General features: G+C 43.3%; 1 protein-coding gene across 1 annotated transcript; it reads right to left on the bottom strand.

The window, feature by feature from the left end:
* Nucleotides 1–595: 595 nt before the first annotated feature.
* On the bottom strand, nucleotides 596–1,843 carry LOC120695172 (cysteine-rich receptor-like protein kinase 29). The gene is made up of 5 exons (XM_039978478.1): nucleotides 1,727–1,843; nucleotides 1,366–1,627; nucleotides 1,017–1,248; nucleotides 784–934; nucleotides 596–634 (listed from the first exon to the last, which is right to left on the bottom strand). The coding sequence occupies exons 1-5, from the start codon at nucleotides 1,841–1,843 to the stop codon at nucleotides 596–598; spliced, it is 801 nt and encodes a 266-aa protein (XP_039834412.1).
* Between the last annotated feature and the right edge of the window lie 24,643 nt (nucleotides 1,844–26,486).

Below are 26,486 nucleotides of genomic sequence, written 5' to 3'. Positions count from 1 at the left end.
AGGTAAGCGAGTTTAAGACTATGTTATAAGTTGGAGAGTAGAGCATGGTGATCTACAGAATCAAATTCTATCTTCCACCCTATGAATTTGAGATAGACTTATACGAACTTGGAGAAGTTGTGAAATATCAAATTCCACTCCAAATAACTTAATCCATTAAGTAGATTGCAATTCCTCCAAAATAAAAGGAACCAAACGGCCCCTTAGGCATCTATATTTTTTACATTTATTTCCCGATGGGCCATCTACAGTTTGCTGAAAATAAGAGGTGAAAAAATATTTTTTGGTACAAATTTTAAATGGTTCAATTCTTTACATAAAGGGATTGATGCACGGTGTAGATGTATCTATAACTTTCTTTACTTATAGTTTGTTCAAAAATGGTGAAAAGAATTATTGCATGCTAGCTGGCTGTGAAACGAGGACTTCCTAGTGTCATGGTACCTGGATCGTCGGTACCATTGAAGGTCCCGCAGAATGTTGCGCGTCGAGATCCTTTAGTTCAGAGACGATATCACTTATTTTCGGCCTTTTCGCTCGTTCCTCTTCAACACATCTTAGTGCTATGTCAATATATTCCTTTACTCTGTTCAATTCACTTGAGGTAATCATTGGTGGCCTTTCGTTCCAGTTTCTACGCACCTAAGAAAAAATAAAATATAAATCTTACATATATTATATATATAGCTGGATAGCACTCAGAGGAGTGGGAAAATGTATTGGCATAGCATTATATTTTTGAGAAAAAAATAGAGTTGATTTAGACAAACCGATATTTCTTACTTGCTCAACAAACTCACGTGGAGACATGTCATCATATTTTCGGTAACCCAAAGGTACGGCCAAGACTTCTAGAATAATAACACCCAAACTGAACACATCGAACTTGTTTGAGATTTTTTTTCCGGTAAAGTATTCTGGTGGCATGTACCCCCTGCAATACATCATCACTATTAAATCTCACACACATATATATGGCTTCGAAATGGAATATATACACGAGCCATGCATCTTACAATGTTCCTGTTGTATGACTTGTTGTTATATGGGTTTTCGTCATAGCCAAGAATCTTGACAGACCGAAATCAGCAATTTTGGGCATATTCTTCTCATCCAGCAGTATATTTTCTGGTTTTAAGTCCATATGATACATATGTTGCGCCTGCCCGTAATGAAGGTAATTTAAACCCTCAGAAATCCCTCTGATAATCTTGAGGCGTGTGTCCAAATCACGTTCTCTGAATTTTTCTGTATAAAGAAAAAAAGGTGCATTTTTCATAATAGAATATTATTGTTATCCCGGCTGGCATACTATACTAAAAGTAATACGGAGCATGTTTGGATTGAGGTTGATCAGCATCATACCGTTAATGTAGTTGTCAAGGCTTCCGCCCTGACAGTATTCGTAGCAGAGGATCCGCACTATTCTTTTTACGAATTGATAATCTCCCGGCCTTACCTCCATATTTATCTCTCGTGTTTCGTAACAGTAGCCAACTAACCGTACAATATTTGGATGATGGAGTTGGAAACTGTTATTAAATTCTTTTTTAAAGGCTGCGTCATCAAATCCTGGATTTTGATCATAGAGCTTCTTCACAGCAATCTTTTCATCTCTATATATACCCTGTAAACAATTAAGCATGATTACTATGAAACATGGCCGGGCTTGCTAGAATTCACATTAATATTTTCTTAATAGCAGAAATGCAGCAGGTAACCGTACCCAATAAACGTGACCAAACCCACCACTTCCAATCCGTACTCCGTCGGAGAAATTGTTTGTGATATGCTCTAGGAAACTTAATGTAAAATCTTGTGGCGCACTTGGGTAGTTAGCCATGCTGCTCGTGATCTATCAACCTGCCTTCAACCCTTCGCTGCGGGGACAAATAATAATCCTTTCACATAATGACCAGCATGATCTATTTCACTTCTAGAAATAATAATTGGCATATATCATCATTTCTGAAATTCGACTACCAAAACAGAAGACCCTCCAGCTATACTCTTGGGTTACGAAAGAATTCAGAAACAGAAAATAGGGATCTACTCATTCAGCATCATGAAAAGAAACCAGCAAAAATGCAGACTAGTATTCTGCAATTGAAGTTAACGTGCCGAATTACATATAGAGGAATTGCAGCCCTCCCTCTTTCTCCTTAGGATATTTACTGCAACTCAAGAAGGGAGAAAAGGGGGCCTTGAGCTACCTCCCAAACATTGCAAATTTAAGAGAAATGTTTGGAGTACATATTTGTATGCACTATGTGCATGCCAAGTTCAATTCTAGAGAAATTTAAACGGCCGAACTATATTTTTTGAATTAGTTTTCATGCTTCCACATATTTCGCCACACATCCACACCCCTACAGACAACTCACTGGCACAAGCACTCCACACAACTCATCAGATCTACTATAGTCATCTTGAAGAACACGCCTCTAATGACATCCACTCAAGACCCCAACCATCTATATTGGACATGCTCTAAATATCCTTAATACTCGGCATCAGCTATTTTTACAACTTCCAACATACAAACAACGCAACTATGAAATATTTTCTGCCAACAGTAGCTCCAAAATAACTATTCTAATCTTTAAGCTCAAACTTCAAGAGGAAGAGAACTAATTCAAGTTACAAGGAGCACACAAGCTTCTGTAATTTCTACAGAGGTACATAACAGATTTATGTTCATATATATATATATATATATATATATATATATATATATATATATATATATATATATATATATATATATATATATATATATATACACACACATATAGGAAAGCGTTTTTTGTTTGTTATCTCTGATACATATAGGAAAGAGTTGAAGTCCAACTAACCTCAAAAAGACCGTAGAGGTGAGGTGTGAGGATGTAAACGGGGCTTGCGTTCTGATGGCTACAGGGCTCGTCCGGCGGCATATAAACTCTCATTGCATTCGGCTGGTCTTGTAGCCTCCAGCGCTATAGTAATTTCCTCTCACACCACTCTAGCCACCAGCTCCAGCTCCAGCTCCAGCTCTAGCCAGCCCAACAGTATTTTTCTCTCACACCATTCTAGCTCCAGCCTGCCGAACGTGGTGTCTGTTTCCGGTGAACCACTTGGAGTAAATTAAAGATTTTGGAAAGGACGACAAGACTTGTATATGGTCTACGGTCCTATTTGGATCTACTCCCGTTTCTTTATTAGCTAGCTATATTTTAGTAAGGAATTGTTTGAACCCACCAGCTAATACTCTCTCCGTCCATTTATTTGCTTCATCCAAGGGCGTCCGTAATGGTTAACTATTTAGTTAGCTAAATCTGATGTTGTAATAAAAAAATAGAAGAGAGTAGTTACTAGCGACGAGCAAATAGCTGATCTATTTCACGTAGTCTAAGAATATGTGAGAGGAGGTGTAGATCTAATGGTACAAATTAGTCTTTATTTTATCTCTCACCTCCACATCAACAAACTACATAGTTAATACTAGTATTAGCTGGTGGGTTCAAACAAGGAGCAAGGGTAATACTAGTATTACCATTGCGGACACCCTGAACCTTTAGCGTAATGACCAAGGAGCACTTAGTTTTGCATTTAATCATCTCGGGCTGAGCACATATGCGGAGTCACAAGCAAGGTACAACCAATGAGCAATAAATGCAGACAAGTGGCAGTCCCAAGCTAATATGAAGGAGATTTTTGGAACAAAATTTTTTGCTTAGATGAAGGAGATGGACGAAGGGAGTAGATCATTGCATAGTGTTAAAGATGCATATAAACTATTACTTTAGCAACTTTAAATCTGCTAATAGAATAATTTATTTAGCAGTTTCTTAGCTAATAATAATTAGTAGGTTTATTAGTAGATCCATTTGAAACTGGTGGCTGCTAATATTTAGGTCAGTCTCAATAGAGATTTTATGGAGAGTTTCATGACATTAAATATCATCAATTTTACTGACGTGACAAGAAGAGAGAATGATAGAGTTTTATGGGATGCGAGGAGAGTTTCATCACTATGAAACTCATCTGGCACAGTTATCTAATTCCCAATCTAGGTATCTGTGTCCATGAAACTTCCATTAAGACTAGCCGATGAAACTCTGCTCACATCCCATGAAACTCCAACCTACTCTCTCTTTGTCACATCAGCAAAATTGATAATATTTAATATCATGAAACTCTCCATAAAATCTCCACTATGACTGGCCTAATGCCAATAGATCCACACAATGAAAAAGCAACTAGAACACGTAATCTGTGATGTCGACATCCTCTGCCAAATATTCCATTCCCTTTTGTCAGAGCAAAGCTAATAATACAGCTCCGTAAGGATCTTAATTAGTAGTCCACCTCTCAATCCAGCTATATAATAGTTAGCTCTTCACTATTAATACGTGCACTACTAGAAAAGGTACCAGCTGCTGTTGCAGCAGGTACCGATGGTACCCATCGGTACCGGTTGCAACAGCAGTTGGTACCTTTGGCCATCGACCGATCTAGTGGAAGGCAATTGGCACCGGGTGGTGGTACCAACCGGTTTCAATGCGTCACTATAGGAACCGGTCTGAACCACCACCTGGTACCAAATGAAGGCGACGCTAAAGGCACCGGTTTACAGAAATAACCGGTTCCTATGGAAATGAAACGTGGCAGCTGCCAGGAGCTCGGGCCTAAGGTATCGGTTGGTGCCTTGACCCGGTGCTATTGAATTAATTTTAGCACCGGGTCATTGAAATCAGCCGGTGCCTTTGGCCCGAGCCTATAAATACCCCAGCCCCTCCCCCTCTCAAGCTGCCTTGAACTCACTGTTCATGGCAGCTGAGTGGGGTGAGGGAAGGCGAATTTTTTGCTTTTTTGAAAAAAAAGGTTAGTTATTTTTTTTTATAACTTAGCAATTAATTTTTAGAAACAGTTATTACATGATTTAGTTTATATATGTGATAATTATTTTTATTAGTAGCATCTTATTGTAGTTATATACGTTATCAATTTATTTGATATTTGAATACTATCAAATTATTGTATTTATATGTTTTTTCAATTTATTTGATAAGTGAATAGCATCTATTTATTATAGTTATATGCATTATCAATTATATAAATATATTGTTATAAATTGGTAGTATGAATGAACTATTTGTACAGTACAATGATGTATATAAATGTATTGTGGACCCAGATGAGTCGGCAATGGATGTACATGGCCGACCGGCGTTCAAAGGAGTTCATGGATGGCGTGCATGAATTCATAGAAGCGGTCGAGAAACACAAGTATGGCGGTTTCGTTCGTTGTCCATGCAAATTCTGTAAGAATGAGAAGGATTACTCATCATCAAGAACCATCCATAGTCACTTATTCAATAGTGGTTTCATGCCGAACTACTATGTTTGGACCAAGCATGGCGAAAGAGGAATTGTGCTGGATAATAATGTAGAAGAAGAGGACAGGATTCCTGACTTTGCAGCTAATTATAATTCCTTTTTCAATGACACTGCAATGGGTGAGCCTGAAGAAGATACTAAAGGATACGTTGTAGAAAATGATCTTGGTCAGATGCTGCGCGAAGCTGAGGAAGGTTGCGAAACAGAAAAGGAATCGAGAGATCTGAAGCGTATGTTGGAGGACTACAGAACATTGTTGTACCCTAATTGCATACAAGACCAAAAGAAGTTGGGTACCACATTGGAATTATTGCAATGGAAGGCATCAAATGGTTTGTCTGACAAGGGATTCGAGGAGTTGCTGAAACTTATAAAAAATTTACTCCCTGAGGGTAACACCTTGCCGGAGACAACATACGAGGCAAAAAAAGTTGTTTGTCCTTTAGGATTAGAGGCACAGAAGATACATGCTTGTCCTAATGACTGCATCCTATATCGAGGTGAGTATGAAAATTTGGATTCATGCCCTGTATGCAACGTATGCCGGTATATGATCCCTCGAGATGATCCATGCGATATTGAGGGGATGCGTGTCAAGAAGAGGGTGCCTGCCAAGGTGATGTGATATTTTCCTCTAATACCACATCTGAAACGTTTGTTCATGAATAAAACGAATGCTAAATTGATGCGATAGCACAAAGAAGAATGTAAGCAAGACAATATGTTGAGACACCCCGCTGATGGGTCGCAGTGGAGAAAAGTGGACAGAACATTCCCAACATTTGCAAATGATGCGAGGAATATAAGTTATGTCTTAAGTATGGATGTCATGAATCCTTTCGGTGAGCAGAACAGTGGCCATAGTACCTGGCCTGTGACACTCTGTATATACAACCTTCCTCCCAAGTTGTGTATGAAGCGGAAATTCATTATGATGCCGGTGCTTATCCCCAGCCCGAAGCAACCCGGTAACGATATAGATGTGTATCTGAAACCACTGATTGAGGATCTTCTATTGTTGTGGAAAGATGAGGGTGTTCGTATGTGGGATGCGCATGCAGAGGATCATTTTAACCTGCATGCATTGCTTTTCGTAACCACAAACGATTGGCCAGCACTAAGTAAACTCTCCGGACAATCCAATAAGGGTTATAGGACATGCACCCATTGTTTAGAAGAAACCGACAGCATGTACCTCAAGCACTGTAGGAAGATCATGTATATGGGTCATCGTTGATTTCTTCCGATCAAGCACCCATTGAGGAGGAGGCATGCTCACTACGATGGAAAGGTAGATCATCGTACCAAGCCTAGGCACCGTTGTGGGAAAATGATGTTTGAAATGGTCAAAGATATAAAAGTAGTGTTCGAAAAAGGACCCAACAGCAGATCAGTGCAGAGTGATGACGGACGTGCACCTATGTGGAAGAAGAAGAGTATTTTTTGGGAGTTATCTTATTGGGAAGTCTTAGACGTCCGCCACGCAATTGATGTGATGCACCTAACAAAAAATCTTTGTGTGAACCTTCTAGGCTTCCTTGGTGTCTACGGTAAGCCAAAGGATACATTGGAAGCACGGCAAGATCTTCAACGTATAAAACAACGGGCCACCCTACATCCAGAAAAAAGGGATAAAGGACGTCATTATTTAGGTCCTACGTGCTACACCCTTAATAAGGAAGAGAAGCAAAGTATGTTCGACTGTTTGAACAGTATCAAGGTCCCATCAGGCTACTCTTCGAATATAAAGAGGCTACTGAACTTGAAAGAGAAGAAATTCGCACACATAAAGTCCCATGACTGTCACATGTTGATGACGCAATTGAGTCCAGTTGCACTTAGAGGTATTCTACCAGCTAATGTTCGAGCAACAATCATAAAGCTATGCGCATTTCTCAACACAATTTCTCAGAAGGCAATCGATCCATCGAGTTTAAGCAGGCTACAAGAGGATGTTGTCCAAAGTTTAGTCAGTCTTGAAATGATATTTCCTCCATCATTCTTCAATATTATGACGCATCTTCTAGTTCACCTAGTCAAAGAGATTGGTATTCTCGGTCCTGTTTTCCTTCATAATATGTTCCCTTTTGAACGATACTTTGCAGTCCTAAAGAAATATGTTCGTAATCGGGCTCGTCCAGAAGGAAGCATTGCAAAGGGTTACGTCATAGAGGAGGTCATTGAATTTTGTGTTGACTATGTGGAAGAACTCTGCCCAATTGGAATTCCAGTATCACATCATGAGGGGCGGCTGATTGGAAAGGGCACACTTGGAAGAAAATCAGTAAATGCCACAGATCATGCCACGTTGAGCAAAACACATCTCACAGTTCTGCAACAATCAGCCTTGGTGGCTCCATACGTGGAGGAGCATATGCCAATTGTGCAAAGTATATACCCTTTGAAGTCTGAGACATGGATTACAAAACATCATAACGATACATTCGCCACCTGGTTGCAGAAGGAAGTCATGGCCAACGATCAAATTCATGAGCAGCTAGCTTGGCTGGCCAGGGGTCCGGCAAATTCAATCCTGATGTACCAAGGATATGAAATTAATGGTTACACATTTTATACAAGAGCCCAAGATAACAAGAGCACCAATCAAAATAGTGGTGTCCGTATAGATGCCACTGACTCTAGTGGCCAAACGAACTCATATTTTGGTTACATTGAAGAGATCTGGGAACTCGACTATGGGCCGTTGAAGATATCTCTATTTCGTTGTCAATGGGTTAAACTCACAAGAAAAGGTGTCGATATCGACGAGTACGGAATGACAACGGTAGACCTCAAAGATCTTGGCTATCGAGACGAACCATTCGTCCTAGCTAAAGATGTCACTCAAGTTTTCTATGTGCAGGACATGTCTAGCAAAATGAGAAAGGACAAGTCCAGGAATAAATCAAATTTTGTAGGTGCCGGAGATGAGGCAAAGCGCCATATTGTTCTGGCAAGAAAAAGAAAAATTATGGGAGTCGACGATGTCACAGATGAAGAAGAATACAATAAGGTTGAAGATATGACTCCGTTCGCAATGGAGGTTGACACAAGTATTCTTTTAGCCGAAGAGGAGGCTCTGTACGCACGTCATGATCATAATGAAGGGACGATTGTAAAGCGAACCATCGTTAATATTCCCTTAGTTGAATGATTATGTCTTGTAATATTTTCTGTGAACATTATTAGATTTCTTATGTAATGAATTGATTTATTGGACAATTAAATGATTTATTATGCAATTATTTGATTTATTATGCAATTAAAATGATTAGTTATGCACATAAATGATTTATTATGTAGTAATTAAAATTATTGTGCATTTAAACGATTTATTATTGTGCACCTAAAACCATAGTTAATATTTTCTTTGTTGAATGATTTACTAGGCAGTTAATAAATTTATTGAGCAAATAACAAATTTATTAGATAATTATTTTAACTATTAGACAATTATTTAATTTATTAGATAATTATCAGATTTTCTAGGTAATTATTAGATTTATTATGCAAATATCAGATTTATTATGAATTATGAGGCAATTAATAGATTTACAAGAGAAAAAGAAAAAGGAAAAGAAAAGAGAACCTTTGGTACCGGTTGGAAAATCCAACCGGTACCTTAGGGTCCTATTTGGGTAAAAAAAAGTGGGGCGTCGTGCGGGAGTCGAACCGTGGCCGCGGAGCCCAAATTACCGAGCATTACCATTGAGATACTGAAGAATTCCGTTCAAACTGGGTCAAAGATTTGTGAAAAGTGAACTTTAAATGACATAAGGTAACGATTTTGGATATCCACCCGGTACCAAAGGGTCTTTTCATTTCCCGCCCGTTGGGCCCTTAGGCACCGGTTGTGCGGAGACCCGGTAACTAAGGCCTCGCCTAAGGCACCGGTTGGAGATACAACCGGTACCTAAGGCCTACATAGGTACCGGTTGAATTTTTGAACCGGTACCCTTGGCCAAGGGTATAAATCCGTTACCTTCTTCCTCCATTCTCCACTGCTCACCAGCGCACTCCTCCGGTCGACCGCCGCCGCCCTCCATCTTCGCGTGCGCACCGTCGCGTAGTCCGCGCGCACCACCGCTTCTCCTCTGCGCTCGGCCCGTTGCGTTGTCCGCCCGCTTCTCCCCCGCAACGCCACCTCCGTGAGCTCCGCCACGCACGCCGCCGCCGGACCTCGACGCCATCGACCCTGCACAGCCTCTCCGCTTGAATCCAAGTCTCAGTGAGCAACCCTCTCTACCCCTGCACTCACGTACGCGTTTGAACCCACGCTCTTGCCCAGAACCGCCGGAACCCGTGCGCGCCGGCGAGCCCCGTCAAGCAGAGCCGCCCCTCGCCGTGGCAAGCCTCGGCCAAACCCTAATCCGCCGTCCCGTTTGCCCAGACGAGTTCGCCGTCGCACGAACTCACTCCCAGGCCAAGCCCCGCTCATCTAGACCCCCGGAGGGCCGAGTTCTGCCATCTCCGGCGAGCCCCGCTCCGCGCCGCCGCGGACAGAGCCGCCGGCGGGCGAGCGCTGCCGCTCCCGCGCGCGGAGTAGGTCCGGGCCGTCCGATCGGCAACGGACGCGCCAGATTAGACCCAGTGTAACGCTTCGCTGGTCTTTTTGCTAAAGAGCCCTCGGGTTTTTTCACAAATTAACCCGCGGTCCACACTACAGTTCAAAAATTCCAGAGAGGCCCTTTTTCTTCTGTTTAGGACCCTAAGCTTTCTAGGATTTGAACCCGCCGTCCAGCCCTCTTTTTTTTCAATCTAGTCCTCAAATCTAAGGTTTAATTATGATCTAGCCCCTGGTTTCTTGCAAATAAGCCCTTAGAACCTTGTTTTAGCCATATCTTTACCATTTTGACTCATGTGTTTAGTTATTAGAGAGACTTTATTAGAGAGACTTGTATTTAGCCATATCTTTAACATTTTGACCCATGTTTCATCTTGCAAATAGTGTACAATGTTTTCATTATATATAGTGTATAATTTAGTTATAGAATTTAGTTATTAGAGAGACTTTATTTAATCATGTATTTAAATAGAGAGTGAATAATGCTTGTATTTATGTATTTATCATGTATTTCTGTAACTCATGTATTTATCATGTAACTCGAGTAACGACGACGAGTAACTACGACGAGTAATTTCATATTCGCTCTCTAACTCACGCATTCGCCATCCCTCGACCCTCAACTCTATACCTCGACCCTCAACCCCGTTCCTCGACCCGGTTCCTCGACCCTCAACTCTCAACCCCGTTCCTCGACCCCGTTCCACGACACACACACACAGTCTAATACACTCTAACACACACACTCTCTCTCTCTAACACACTCTAACACAATTGTATAAAGTATCGACCCTCGAGACACACACACACTCACACTAACACACACAGACACACACACACACACACACACTAACTCTCTCTCTCTCTTTCTCTGTCCCTCTAACATACACACACTCTCTCTCTCAAACATGCATATTCGTTCAAAGAATTGAATTCTCCTGCTTTATTTAAGGATGGACACATACTCTAACACATTTTTACGGTTTCAGTTAAGGATGGACCCCTTCGGTGATGAGCAGGCCGCCGGGCAATACATGTTGGACGCAATAAATAAAGATACGAGGGCCAACACCACCCTGCCAATCGCTGAAGAAGATGCTCAGACAGCTAATTCGTTCCTGAATATGTCTGGAGATGCCGATGAAGAAGATGATGACTTTGCGCCGCCGCCCAATCAACAGCAGCATGTTCCAGTACGAATCTTAAAACTATATGCATGGTGACTTCGGTAGATTAGGTTTGCGATTAACATATATTTTCTGTAATTTAGTCGACCTCCGCATCGACTTCGTTGAGCCAGTCAAAAGGGAGACGCCGGCCAACCAAGAAAATGGAGGAAAGACAGGTCGTCACAGAAGTGGACGCAGAGGGCTGTCCAAGTGCTCCAGAGGATGCTAGCACAAAATTTGTCAACCAATGTGGGGTTATTGTTCGGGCAAGAATTCCGATCACCACAAGACTATGGAAAACGACCAAACCCGAAGAACAGCAACACGTCGTGCCTGCACATCAGAAGGAAATGCTATGGGCAGAACTCAAGGATATGTTCACTCTTTCTGAAGGAGTTGACCAAGAACTTGTGAAGAAATGTGCCTTGAGAAAGATGGCCCTTGCCTTTGCAACTTTCAAGAAGAAGTTGTACACCAATTACATCAAGAAGGATAAAGAGCCGAACTGGGACGATCTTCCTCAGGTTAAACCATACTGGGAGGAGTTTAAACAATACAAACTATCAGAGGAAGCTCAAAAAAAATCCGAACAAGCCAAGGTGAATGCAGCAAATAAGAAATACAGCCACCTCCTTGGGGCTGCCGGGTACAAGAAGTCAGTTAAAAATGGCAGAAGATGGAGCAGGACCTTATGGATAGAGGCATCAGGCTGACGACTTGGGATTGGCCGGATAGATCCAAGTGCTGGTTATTTGCTAATGGCGTGACACTAAACCAGTTGGATGGAAGTTTGGTCGTGCCCGAGCATATGCAAGAAGTGTCCCGCGATCTAGTCGCTGCAATAGATGAGACTCAACAAGGAACATTCCATCCTCAAAGGGAGAATGATGAGCTGACAAGGGCATTAAAAAATCCGGAACACCCTGGACAAGCCCGCGGCATCGGCGTGGTCCCATGGAAAGTTGCTTGGGCCGGAGATCCCTCTTACAAGACTCACCGAAAGAGCAAAGCCGAACAGAAAGAGAAACTTCGTGCCATAGAAGAAAAGATGAACAAGAAGGTTGCGTCCTTGGAATCTCAGATGGACGCCAGGGTCAATGAGGCGCTGCAGCTAGCTCTGAGCCAAAGGGGCACTGCTGGGTCGCACCCGGATGTTGTGATACGCCCGGCCTCTCAGCGACGCAGCAGCTGTGCATCCACAGCGGCGCCCGACATACAAGCGGAAAAGCAACCCCAGATTGAGCCAACGGCGGTAGATGACCAGAGGTATCCAGTGGATGATGTCGCCCTGCCGACACCGTGCGAGCTTCATGTGCGAGCAAGAAATATATCCATTCATGTCACATACGGATCAGCCCTGCCCCTGAATCTTTCTACTACAATTCATGGAAGGCCGATACCCCCTGGCTACACCTCCGTCACAGTCGAGCAGATAGTTGGAAACAATGAGGATCTTGAGCTCGACTTCGTTGGAGGGGATGGAGACAAGACATTGGGAGACGCACTGCACGGGGTCATTCTATGGCGCAAGGCCGACATCAAACTTACTGCAGGCACAACGGCTCCCGTGCAGACTGATCGCCCGTCTCCATGGCCTACCTCACCGCCGTCCCCACTGCCACCTCCTTCACCACCGTCTCTGCCAGCGCAAAGGGCCACGAGTACTCCAACTCCTCCTGCACCAGAAAAGGGAAAGAAAAAGACAGCATCCCTCCCAGCGGCTGGACCCTCAAAGAAGAAGCAGAAAACGGTCGAAAGACAATTAACCTACGAGAAAACCGCTGAGGAGTTGAAAGAGGAGACTGCTCGATATATAAAAGAACAATTGAAGCCTGAAGTCCCCCCGCCGAGGGAAAAGGTACCTCTAGAACTAGGGAAAAAGCTTCTCGCAAAACTAGACAACCCACCAAAACCGAAAAGCTTACCCTCGGACTATGATCATACTCTGATAACGGCACACAAGGTGAGAAATCTGAAGAAAAAATATGGCAAGACCATTCCTCAACTTGGCACACAACAAAAAGAACTCGAGCCCCTCCGGGTGCCAGGGTTGCCACTCCTACACCCGACGGACGTACAACTCCAGGCAGACCTAAAGGCCGCAATATTTCTTTCTGAAACTGGATTAACGCTAGAGGAGACAACGGGGCATGTGGAGGCAAAAATCCCTGTCGCTCGCACTATTACTCCATTCCAGCATGAAAAACCTTTTGTCACTGAGGAAGAGGAGAAAAGTCTAGGCACGCAGATGTTCAATTTGCATAGATGGTACCTGCGAATGGCGAAAGACGAAGGGAAAATATTTGGAGTCAAGTATCGTGACCATGATTTCTTCCGCGGGGAGGACGACTTCTGGGTGTACTTCCAAAATTTATATCACATTTTCCATCGACAAGCCCTCGACTCCTCTATCATCACCATTTGGGTTTTGTAAGTATCACTTACCTCTACATTAATACTTTTTGTTAACAAGAACATAATTATATGTGAGCATTATAAAATTTCTATTGCATCGTTTAGACAGGAGACCCAAAGAAGCCGAAAACTTGGATGGCACCATCAGATCGGCTTCATGTCTCCTTTGCTAGTCAACCAGAAATTGATCAACGAAAGTTACAAGGAAACGTGCCAAAACATGTATGATTCGTTGACTAGGCAAAGTTACAAATCCTATATATTCATACCATACAACTTTGGGTAAGCCTTGATCGACTCAAACCTCTGTTATATTACTAAATAAATACTACGTTGTCTAATACATTTATGTATATATTCTATCTATATCTGCAGTTATCATTGGATTTTACTCACACTTTCCGTAGAGACCGGCAATCTTATAGTCTTTGACTCAATGAGAAATCCAAAGTCCGCAATCCAGCATATCATAGACCCCTTGAACAAGTAAGTTCAGTTTGCACAATCAAATTATTTTTCTGTTAATAACAATTCCTGAATATCAAACTTAACTTTGAGCGCAGGGTTTGGAAAAAATTTGTGAAAAATAATAAATGACGTGGTCAATGGAGGCCCGAACTGAATGTTAACATGGATTATCCGGTATGTTCATTCATAAAGATTTGTCTAGTTAAGTATATAATCCCAAATTGTTCTAAATTGAGTAATTTATTTGTTTCTCCTTAAGTGTGCGAGACAACAACAAGGAATTGATTGGTGCGGGTACTACGTATACGACTACTTGCACATCATGACTCCATGCGGGAAGGCTACTGATGAAGAAACGAGAGTACGTCAAAACCGTTCACTAGTATATTTTCATAATTGTACTAACGCACATAATGTTAATGTTTTTTTCCTAAATGATAGATGTCTCAAATGAGGGATGAATGTTACTCTACTGATCGGATCAACGCCGTGTGCGAGCAGCTCGCCGGATTCATTTTGAACGAGATCTTGGATCCTAGAGGCGAGTTCTACCACGACGGTCACATCTATAGAGGACTTCCATCGACCTCCTGAGGGGACTAGTAGTTGGACGGCTAATATAACTTGTACATTTATAAATATTTTAAAACATTATGCCTTGATGTTTGTAAATTTGTAAATATATTAGTTCATCTAATTAGCTTAATTATATGCTCGCATTTCACTTTTAGTTAGTTTCAAATATTCTCTGAAAACGAACACGAACGACCAATGAACATAGAGTACTGTAGAGCTTGAGTGCGTTTAGCAATTATAAAATAATAAACAGTAATAAATATTACAAACAAAACTGGATTTGGGAAAAAAAGGGAAAAAGTCATTGGTACCGGTTGGAAATACCAACCGGTACCAAAGGGGCTGCCACCTTACGTCAGTGTGGCAGGCTCTTTGGTACCGGCTGGTATTTCCAACCGGTACCAATGGAAGCCTAAGGTACCGGTTGAAAAACCCGGTGTCTTAAGTCGAGGCCATTGGTCGCGGTTGCGGGGCACCAGTTGGGAAACCGGTGCCTTCGGCCCTTCTCAGCCGGTGCCCAAGACCCGTTTTCTAGTAGTGGTGATCCACTTGTCTCTCTTATAAAATTTCTTAATTATTGTATCTATGCCGGTTATAAGCTTATAACTCTGATCTTATCTCTCATTCACGTCAGTACTCAACCTACTTACAACCGGTTATTATTAGCTGTGGAGAAGAGTTTTTCAGATACCAAAGAAGTAACGAAGCATTGAGCGTAAATGTTGAATTCATGCAAGCATGCATGCATGCAGTCCAAAAAATTCCTGCTCAACCAACCAGCGCGTGGGCCGCCCGCCACAATGACCAAAAATCCTGATCTTCATGCTGCAAATGACGCTTCGTATTTGTTATGCATGAGTTAATTGCCGACTTTGTCAAAATAAAATTAAATATAATTTGAATGGAACACCTACTCTCAATAGAGAGTTTGATTTCGTGGTTTTATAAGCATTTAATTTCATGATTATAAGCATTTAATCCCATGGGCCATGTTTGGTTTGGGGTGAAAAAAAATTTCGCAAATTTTTTTTGCAATTTTGACCACTAATTTAGAGTATTAAATAAAATCTAATTACAAAACCACATGCAGGACCCATGGTAAATTCGCGAGACCAATCTAGTGAGACTTTTGGCCGCACAATTAAAGGATGATCACCGTACCATCACTGTAGCAAATCATAGATTAATTACCGTTATTAGATTCGTCACGAAAAATTACACCCATTTCTAAAAAAGTTTTTTCAAATATAATACATTTAGTACTCTATACATATATGATTCCTTTTTCGCGAAATTTTTACCGCAGAAACCAAACATTGCATGCATAGAGAGTTGGTAATCGTGTCGATAATTTTATCCAAATAAAAACACATTTCTTCTCTCTTTTCTTAAATACACTATCATGTCACCAGAAATACCTACATGACAACCTAATTAATACTCCCTCGGTCTCTGAAAGAATCAATTTTTAGATCAAAAATTTATCTCCAAAAGAACCAATTTCTGGAGGTGACCGGTCCACCGATCCACATTGATCTCTCTCGTAGTCTGGGTTGCATTTAAGAGAGTCTCTCTCTCCTGCACTGCTATTGAATACCCCAAACATCAATATTTAATTAGGCTTACAGTAAATGGAGAGTTATTAAAGTTCAACAGTTTAATGAAGGGCAACATGATCTTTTATCTTATTTGTTAATGTGTCCCAAACTTGCTAGAAATTAATTTTTTTCAGAGACGAAGCGAGTACAAATGAAACTCGTGTGACACTTCTACTGAGACTGACATTATATTATGTAGCATCAAAATCATGAAATTACTATAAAATCACCGTAGCCCCAACAAAAGAGAATGGAGGGAGTAATGAACAAGCAATTTCTGTTCACTTTTTAGAAAGAGTGTTCAATGCAAGTGATAGCGACATCCTGTAGCCAATGAGCAAGATGGTAGGTGTTGGCTTTTTAGTTGGCCAACTTTTTCTGTTCACTTTTTAGAACTGTGTGCAATGCGTGTGATGTCGACATCTTGTAGCCAATGAGCAAGATGGTAGGTGTGGACGTTTTAGTTGGCCAACTTGTAACCAACGGTTGTCCAAGTGTGAATACAGCCAGACGTGTGCCTTAGTTGGGCTGGGACCAGATCTCACCGGCCCATTATTAAAAAGAAATCTGAAGGCTTACACTTGACTCGGTTGTGGCGTTTTTTTTCTTTCAAAAGAGCATGTATAAGAGCCTCAATAGCATCTGAGGTCCTGAATTCGACTCTCCATGAGAGCGAATATTTTGATATTTAACGGCATTGTGCATTCAGTGGTAGGCGATTTTCCGTCAACAGCGAGGCATCTGCGATGACTTCGTTAATCTCGAGAATTTGCCGGCTCAGTCTTCGAAGATGCTCATGAGGGTAGGGTTCGCGTACGTGTGTTCATAGGGGTGTGAGTGTACGTGAGTTGTGAGTGTCTGCGTTGTACTGTATCTCAAAAAAATTGTAACGTTCGTTTTAAAAGCAAAAGGCTGTCTACCACATGTAAAAGTTAAATCAAACAACATCCTTTCGTCTCTACCATGCTGGCGAAGTGTAGCTGTAACACCTCTGCTGTTTAGCACTGTTTAAACATACAATTAACATCAAATGACACAATTAACCCTAGTTTGGTGATTACTTAAAAGCCGAAATTCCGTTTAAATACACAAAAAAGTCAACTCTCACACCTTTGCTCAAATAAACTTTTGCCCAAAACGAAAGTTGTAGAGTTTGACAAGATAAACAACTTTCGTGTTCAAAGTTTTTCGAGTTACAACATGAAATTTGGAGTTAACCCCGAAAAACAAGAGGGATCATTAAACTTGATTTCAAATTTTAAACTTTCAAATCATCGCTCAAACGAATTTTTGCCTGAAAGGAAAGTTGTAGGAAACTTAATTTTGAACAAATTTCGTGTTCAAAATTTTTCAAGTTTCAGTTGAAAATCTCAAGTTTGGACTAAGTCAAACCGTGGACTTTGTTTCTCTCTCTCCACTCCCTTTCTCTCTCCCCTCTCTCTCCCTCGCTGACCTCCCCTGCCCTGAGCGCTCAGGCACTCGAGCGCACCGCTGCCGCTCGCTGCCCTGCTGCCTCGCTGCCACCGCGCCGCTGACCCCCACCCCCGCTCGAGTGCGCACGCGCCCGGACTTTGCTCGCTGCCGCCCGCCCACACAGCACCCTCGCCACCAGAGCTCGCTGCACCTGCCGCGGCGCCATTACTGCCTCATTGCCTGGCCGCGCCACCGACGGCTCCCTTCCCTCTCCCCACACGCCACTGCCCACCCAGCCCCGCACGCACGCCGTTGACCCCGGAGACGCGAGGATTGAGCCTGCTGCCGCTCCGCGACGCCGCCATAGCGACAAGCGAGCCCGGCCGGCGCCGTGTCTTCACCCCGCGCCCCTCCACTGCCGAGCTTCCCCCTCTCTAATTGCCTTCCCAGGAGCCGTTCTCGCATCCCCGCTCCACTCCCCTCGCTCTCCTAGAGCCTCTCCTCCTCGCCCTTGCCCAGGAACGCCGCACGCCGCCCGCTGCCCGCCATGGCCGCCGCCTGAGCTCCACTGCCGAGCTCCCCTCTGCAGCCCTCTTCTCCCCGTTTCACTTCGCCACCTCGCATTCCAGCTCCTCCCCTCTCCATTCCACCCCAAACCGAGCTCCCACTCCGCTCCCCGCGCCCTGGAACGCCGCCGCCCACGCCATTGCCGCCGCCGAGCACCACCTCACCGCGGAGCCCTCTTCCCCGTCTTTCCTCGCCTCTAATGGACCCCCTAGATAGCTTCTACTCGACTCCGTGAAGCTCCCAGGCCCGCTCACCTCCGCCCCGGACCGCCGGAGCGCCGCCGCCCGCTACAGCCGCCGCCGCCGCCCCCTGTGCGCCGCTGCCGACCCTGCTCCGGCCACACCTGTCGACCACAACACCCACCCACAGGTAGAGCTCGGTGACCTCTCACCCCTGGGCGCCATCCCCGCCGCCGGTGAGCCTCCTCCTCGCCGGGAAACGGGCCGCCGCCGCCTCCTCTGTCCCCAACTCCGGCCAGGGACCCCTGCGTGATTAGTTTTAGGTTTCCAGGGGGTTTTGTGAAAGTTCCAAGGGCCCCTTTGCAAATCTGTGTTTTTGTTTTCTAGTTTTTCCAGTGAACTTGTAAATTCGTTTAAAAATTGTAGAAAAATCAGAAAAATACAAACTCAACTGTTCTAGAATACTTGCAAAGATATCTACAACTTTTGCTACATGCACTTTTTCATTTGCTCAATAGTTTTTGCTTTAATTAAAATACAAAGAAAATATACCTTTTATTAGATCTCAAGTTACAAGCATGAGCTATTAGCCATTTTTGGTCAGTGGGTTACATGTTAGATGTATAACCTTGTGTAAAAGTTTCGTGGACAGTTTACATGCCCAGCTATCAATTTATTTAAATCTTGTTGTATGCCTAGTATAAATAGTTTTATTTTTCCAAGTTGTTCCACCTTGAACCACAAGCTGAAGATTTTTCAGTGCCTTTGAGTTGTTACCTGGATACTCTAGAAAAATGTAGGGACTTTTTACCCCAAGCAGAACATGCTCAAGTGTTTTGTGCTATGAATAAATGCACTAAACTAAGAAAAATAGTTCCTCTACCTAGAAAAATCTGATATTTTTATAAGAGCTGCTATTTTAGTACTGTATCTTGATGGAAAAATTTTGACCTCTGAAACTCAATAGAACTACCTGTGGAAATTAATTTTCCTTACAGCAGTTGTACTTTGCTCTATTTTTCATGCCCTGTACAATGCTTTTAAAATCGTAAAAAATTTATAGCACGCTCAAATTTAGGTAGAAAACACTCAATTAAAATTTTATTACCATTACTTTCATAGTTTGACCTGTAAAATTCATTTTTATTTCTAGCAGTAGCTATTTGTTTTATTTTTCATGGTTAATAGGCTGTATGAAATGGGCTGAAAATTTCACAGTAGGCAAATTACTCAGAGGTGTACCTTGCATAAAAATTTCAAACCCAGAATCTCTATTTAACTTTATTTATGATAAGGACATGCTTAACCTAGTAATAAATGAGAAGAATCATTTCTTTTGATGCATAGGGAGAAAAGGTAAAATCCACCCTAGTTACTTTGTAAAGTCAGATATAATGATTATTACTCTATAAATGATTACCCAAAATGATGTAACAGAATATTTGGCAAATCATCTTGAGTTGCGTTGGATTACAACTCTATAGTGAAGAATTGATTAAATCGTATCACTAAAATAACCCACGCATATGCATTTCATATAGATTCGACTACTCTCCCTGACGGTACGTACGAGTTGGTGCCGGAGTCTGAGAGTGAGCAGCGTGAAGCTCAAGTGAATCTAACTGAAATCACTGAAGACCTGAACCAGAGTTCAGAAGAGCCCAAGGCTAGCTCCGCTCAGGAAGGCAAGCCCCGGAGCATGTCCTACCTATTTTAAATTATGCAACTATTTATATTCCTATTTATTTGTGCATTTAAGTTGCAGGAATTATTTGGAACCTTAGTTGCATGATCCTAGGTACCTATGCTTGAACACTAGCATGTGTAGATCGCTAGTTGGCTATGCTAATGGTTCGGTAGAAGTCGAGTGATTTCCTGTCACTCGCGAGCTCATAGGAATTGAATGCTTACTACACACTGCAATATAAGGTTTATGGGTGGGGTTGTTGTACTCGTGATACCCCATCTGTTTAGTGAAAATGGATAAGGCCGTGGTGTGTGGTAGTGGTGGTTAAGCGTTTGAACGTACTAACCACATGCCGAGAATATGGTAATCGGTAAGCTAAAGTACCTGATGGAACCGGCCGTGGAACATACTCCCCACTGTCTTGTCTTTGGTCACGCACGGGTGCAGGACACCCTAGGGCGGTGGGCCTGTTTCATGCCCGGGGAAAAAGGGAAAAAGTCGCGTGGGTGATTGCATTCCCCATGCGTGTGTTTAGGTCTGCTTGGCCAGGTGATGTCATGACATCAGATAGCTAGTTTGACTTGGCCGTGTGTGTTACCTCCTGGTTGGTCGGTGGAGTGGGATACGACTCCGGCCAACGATGACAATGCCGAGTGATGTCATGTACGGGCTTCATCATGACATCTTATATCGTCGTTTAGTACTCGTTTTATTTTCCGCTGCAATGAACTCTGAACTACTTTCCAAATTTGAACTTCAAGTACCTTTCGGAGATTTCGAACTTGGTTTGTAATAATTAAGTTAAGACCTTGTAATGTAATGTATCTGTGGAATGTTGTACTCTCTGGACTCACCTTCGTGTGGGTTGCATGTAAGGTTTGGGTTCGATCGACGCTCAGGTGGATTCTTCGGGACTTTACCCGACAGCCCTGCCGGATTACTCCGTTTGAAGTGCGTGTCAGCCGGGATTACCTTTAAGGTGATGGTTATCGCACTTGAGCCGGATTAATTTGGGCGGTACTTCCACAGCTGGTATCAGAGCCGAACAAAACGCACACCCGAGAGTGCGACTAGACTTCAAAAAGTTTTACTTAAAACTTAGCCACACAATCGCGTTTGGAAAATACGTTGGTTCGTTAAGGATTGTGTATAGTACGTAAAGCCCTAGGGAAAATTATAGGAGTTGCTAGGTGGCTATCTAACTTATGGTTTATTTATATTTAACTTCCAGCATGTTTCTTTCGGTACTTAAATTCAGTACTTTACATTATGTAACGACGCATCTACGCTAAGGTAAGACGGTAAGGATCCTCAGTCAACTGAGAGAGTTTGACCTTCCTGTCGGTGATGCGAGCCGAATGCTGCCCTCAAGCAGTGGCTTACTTGAGGTGCTTCCAATATACCAACGATTAGTTGGCTATATTGGGAGTAAAGTATACTCAGTCAGCTGAGAGAGTCTGACCTTCCCGTCGGTGATGCAAACCGAACGCTGCACTCAAGCAGTGGCCTACTTGAGCTACTGCCAATATACCGACCATCGGTCGATTATATTGGGAGTAAAAGAAACCGTGAATACGTCGCCTCGGTAGCGTATGAGCACTGTCCATGCAGTGTTGGACGCATGGATGCCGCTTCTATAGTGAGCGGTAATGTATGGGGACGCTTTCATGTGTGCTGGCATGAAAGGTTCAATGAATATATATCTGTCAATTTTTCTGCAGGTACACTAACCGCGGTTACGTAAGTTAAGAACGGTTAGAGCTTGGCTAGAAATATATATATAGGGAGAGACGTAAATTGTGCCATGCCACCGGTGCTAACCTCGTAAGTCCAAAACTATTTGGCAATTGTTTTCTTTGGGAGGACGATTAGGTCATGCATGCATCATACTCATATAATTGAAAGCCACTAAAAATAGATGTGGGTTAGTCGGGAATGTTAAGGTTTGCACGTGAGTACGGTTCATCTTCTCTCAAGTAAGGTCTATCTAGAAATCTGTCATTTCTGCTATACCCTGGAAGATGGATTTATTTGACATGGTTGATGACTCCATCTGTAAAAGTGCCAGTGGATGATTTTTCCCCAAAACTTGTCTACTAGCTGTTGTGTAAAATTGAGAATTTTTCGACTTGTATACATTGGGGTACACTAGAAACTTTGACACCCTGTTTTTCTGTCAGCTTTGAACACCTGTGTTGCACGAATTTTTAGGCCTTCCTAGAGATGTTTTCTGCAGATGTGTTCAACACAAAACTTGTGCCTAAGTTGCTCACCAAGCTTCTGTAAAAATTTGGAAATTTTAGGCTTAGTAGTTTGTCCTCAGCACTCAGTTTACTAGCTCTCTGGTCACTGAAAATTCTGGGCTGACAGCGAAGGAAAACTCGAAGGATAAGACCTTCTTAGGCTCTGATCTAGCTCTTGAGTTGACTAGCAAAGTTGTGCCTAAGAACCTTAGGAATGTTCCTGTAAATTTTGAGAATTTTTAGAGCTCTGTGCTTTCAGTTATACTCGTTTTCATGCACTACCCAAAATCTGTTTTAGCCATCACTCACTTGTGCATATCTATTTGTACAGATGGCTGCCCCAGCTCTCCTGGTGTTTGATGAGGATGGGCGTGCACACTCCGAGTGCACACACTGGCAGGGTTTTCCCTCCATTCTTTGGGAAGTGATGCGCGATGCCGGATATCCCAGTCCCCCGCGCTATGTGGGCGAGGAGTTTCATGAGATGGGAGTTGCGCGCTGTCGAGTGCGCATGACTCATGCTCCCCACCCTTTTCCCACTCACTGGGCTTCCTTGGAGCTGGAGGTAGTTGGACACCGTCTGGTTGACGCTTGGGAAATTGCAGCCATGACAGCACTCAACAAGTTTTGCGAAAAGAATTATGCAGCTGTCACACTATCTCCTATTGGCCTCTTCCCAGCAGAGCAACCCAATGACCCTAACTGGCTTAGTCGGGTCGGACACACTGGGTACCTTCAGCAGAACAGAGCTGCAGAGACTATCTCTATGTCAGTGAAGTGCATGAATGCACTCTACCACTTGCAGACTTTACAGGCCAAGGCCATGGCCCAGATCATTGCTTCTGCACGGACCAGCCATGAGATAGTGATTGCTAAGAATGAGCAGATCAGGGATCTTGATGCCCATGTTGGCCAACTTGAGGGTCTAATTGAGGAGCGTGATGTTCTCTTGGACAACAGGGATGCTGACTTTGCACTTCTGGAGTAGCAGTTCACCGCCCAACAGGTTCAGCTAAATGCTGCCTTTGATCACATCGAGATGTTGGAGGCTCAGTAGGCCCAGCCCGAGGCCATGGAGGAGGAGCCCCAGGAGGTTCAGGGTATCTCAGGACTTGACACTATGTCTGGAGTGCCCCTGCCACCACTTCTGGGAGCTCACTCTCCAGTGAGGAGCGAGTCTTCAGTCAACAACCTGGACGACTTTTAGATGATGTCTTAAGTAGTCTTTCGCGCATACTCCTCTATAGGGTAGCCTAACTTTGGATGGTGATGTAATAGGCTAACTAAGAGTTGAGTACCTCGCTTTTGTAAAAGAGTGCCACTCATATGTAAAAGTACATTAATCGCTTAGGCCTTGGCTAAGAACTTGATGGATGGTTGTAATGGTTTAATTGCAGTGGAGTCTATCGCTGCAGAAACTTGTCTAAATTTTTATCCATGTTTCCTTGCATTTCTGGGCTGTGCATTGAATACCAAAGTTATTGTGAATTTCATGATCTAGCTGCTCACAAAATTTCAGCATTAGACTTGTGTGCCAAAAGTTATGGCCAGAACAGTGTACCTCGGCCTGCTGAAAAGCAGACTGGACAGAGAGGCAGAAATTCCATTTTTCGCCCACCTTAACTGTCGATTTAGCTTTGGAGTTGAATACCAAAGTTGTAGTATGATGAATTATCTATCTGCTGTAAAAATTTGGGCGCATTTCGATGAACAGAGTGCAAGTTATGAATTTTCTTGTAACGAACAGTGTTGCTGTCCCTGTTAATATTATACTCGTTCCAGTACTACTTTTCCGCGCTTACCCTTCTGTACATGGGGAAGTCATATGTCACCCTACTAATAAGAGAATTTGCCATTCTAGATGGTGGGAGCGACATGTGCCAACCCTGAGGGTTTTGGGGACACGAATGGTAGCGGGTCGCAGCGGCCGCCACCACCGCCACCCAACTTTGCGGAATATCTGGCCGCCCAAACTGAGTTACTCCGTCAACTCGTCCAGGGACAACAACAACAGCAACAGCAGCGGGGTGGACCCAATGTTCATCAACCTCAAGCTGCTAGTTACTCGGAATTCTTGGCAACTCAGCCCCATCTGTTCAATAAGATAGAAGAGCCACTGGATGCGGATACTTGGATTCGCACAATCGAGTCCAAGTTTTCACTACTTCTGGCGCCATGCTCGGAGCAAAACAAGGCTTGTTTTGCCGCGCAACAGCTTCGCGGTGCGGCACGTCTTTGGTGGGATAACTACCTTGGCATGCTCCCAGCTGACCACCTTGTCACTTGGGATGAATTCAAGACTGCATTCAAGGGTCACCATATTCCAGAAGGACTCATGGAAAGAAAGCTGAATGAGTTCCTGGCTCTTACTCAAGGGACACGTACAGTTCTCCAATATGCCCAAGCTTTCAACAATCTCTGTCAGTACGCGAGCTATCATGCTGACACAGATGCCAAGAAGCGTGATCGCTTTCGTAGAGGCTTAAACATCAAGCTCAAGGAACGACTAAACCACATTAGGGTAGACACATACAATGAGCTGGTTAATCTCGCACTCACTCAAGAAGACTGTATCATGGCTCACCATGCTGAGAAAAAGAGGAAAGCGCCAGCTGGACCCTCTAGTGCGCAGCCACAGAGGTATCGCGTAGTGCAGAATGTTGCACCCCAGGTTCCTCAGAAAGCCCCTAGCCAGGGCGTTGGGTTATCAGGCCTCCACTGCAGCAGAGCGTTGCATGTTTCCCTGTTCCTCAGTTAACTAGCCCAAGGCCAATTGCTCCACCGCCAGCTCGTCCAAATGAGGGAAATCGTTGCTTCAATTATGGAAGCTCAACTCATTTCGCCCGTGAGTGCCCGCAACCCAAGCGACAAAACCAGGGCCAAGGCTTTAATCAGAACAACAAGAACAAGGGTAGAAGGCAAACTGTTCAGGTCAAGCAAGGGCGTATCAATTTCACCACTCTTACAGAACTTCCTGAGGGCGCACCAGTGATGACGGGTACATTTTCTATCCACAACAAGCCTGCAGTTATATTATTTGATTCTGGTGCATCACATAACTTCATTGGTGCAAATTTTGGTGCAAAAGTGGGTTTGGATTTTATTCACACGAAAGGGTCATACATGATATCAACCCTAGGGGGTAAAATTGCTTCGAATCAAATAATACGACTTGTGCCAATCAAGTTGGGTAGCCTAATAATCAACACCGACCTTATACTCCTACCACTTGAGGGTATAGATATCATATTAGGGATGAACTGGATGACTCAGCATGGGGTTATAATAGATATTCCCGCCAGAGCTATTGAATTAAATTCACCAAAATATGGTGCCACCACTCTCTATTTACCCTTCCGAGAGTGTGTCAATTCTTGTGCATTTGCCATGAGCACATCCAACCTAGAAGAAATTCCTGTGGTATGCGAGTACACCGATGTGTTCCCGGATGACTTGCCAGGAATGCCACCAGATAGGGAGATCGAGTTCGTTATTGAACTACAGCCAGGCACTGCCCCTATCTCAAAGAGACCATATAGAATGCCACCTAAGGAGTTGGCCGAGTTAAAAATTCAACTTCAAGAACTTCTGGACAAAGGCTTCATTCGCCCTAGTGCATCACCTTGGGGTTGTCCAGCTCTCTTTGTAAAGAAAAAGGATAATAGTTTGAGGTTGTGTGTGGACTACCGGCCTCTCAATGCGGTGACCATTAAAAATAAATATCCACTTCCCCGCATTGATGTTCTTTTCGATCAACTGGCAGGAGCTAGGATTTTCTCAAAGATTGATCTTCGCTCTGGCTATCATCAGATCAAAATTCGTCCATGTGATATTCCTAAAACCGCCATCTCCACACGGTATGGACTCTATGAGTATTTAGTCATGTCTTTTGGTCTCACAAATGCACCTGCCTATTTCATGTATCTCATGAACTCGGTATTCATGCCTGAGCTCGACAAGTTCGTCGTGGTTTTCATTGATGACATCCTTATTTATTCCAAAAATGAGGAAGACCATGCCAAGCACCTGCGCATTGTTCTCCAACATCTTCGGGACCATCAGCTGTATGCTAAATTTTTCAAGTGTGAATTCTGGCTAGATAGTGTGAAATTTTTGGGCCACACTATTTCCAGTGAAGGCATAGCTGTGGATCCTAGCAAAGTGCAAGAGGTGATGGACTGGAAACCTCCTACCTCCATTCATCGGATTTGCAGTTTTCTTGGTT

The sequence above is a fragment of the Panicum virgatum genome, chromosome 2K (genome assembly GCF_016808335.1).
Source record: "Panicum virgatum strain AP13 chromosome 2K, P.virgatum_v5, whole genome shotgun sequence".
Classification (NCBI taxonomy): domain Eukaryota; kingdom Viridiplantae; phylum Streptophyta; class Magnoliopsida; order Poales; family Poaceae; genus Panicum; species Panicum virgatum.
This window is presented reverse-complemented; position numbering and strand designations above follow the sequence as displayed.

What these genes read in the sequence shown, in the direction of transcription:
- LOC120695172 (XM_039978478.1), bottom strand. Translation starts at nt 1,843, where the DNA reads ATGGCTAACTACCCAAGTGCGCCACAAGATTTTACATTAAGTTTCCTA. An exon ending in GGTTTGGTCACGTTTATTGG is followed by an intron (nt 1,628 to 1,726) that starts GTACGGTTACCT and finishes AATTGTTTACAG; the next exon opens with GGTATATATAGAGATGAAAA. An exon ending in CCTTGACAACTACATTAACG is followed by an intron (nt 1,249 to 1,365) that starts GTATGATGCTGA and finishes TTCTTTATACAG; the next exon opens with AAAAATTCAGAGAACGTGAT.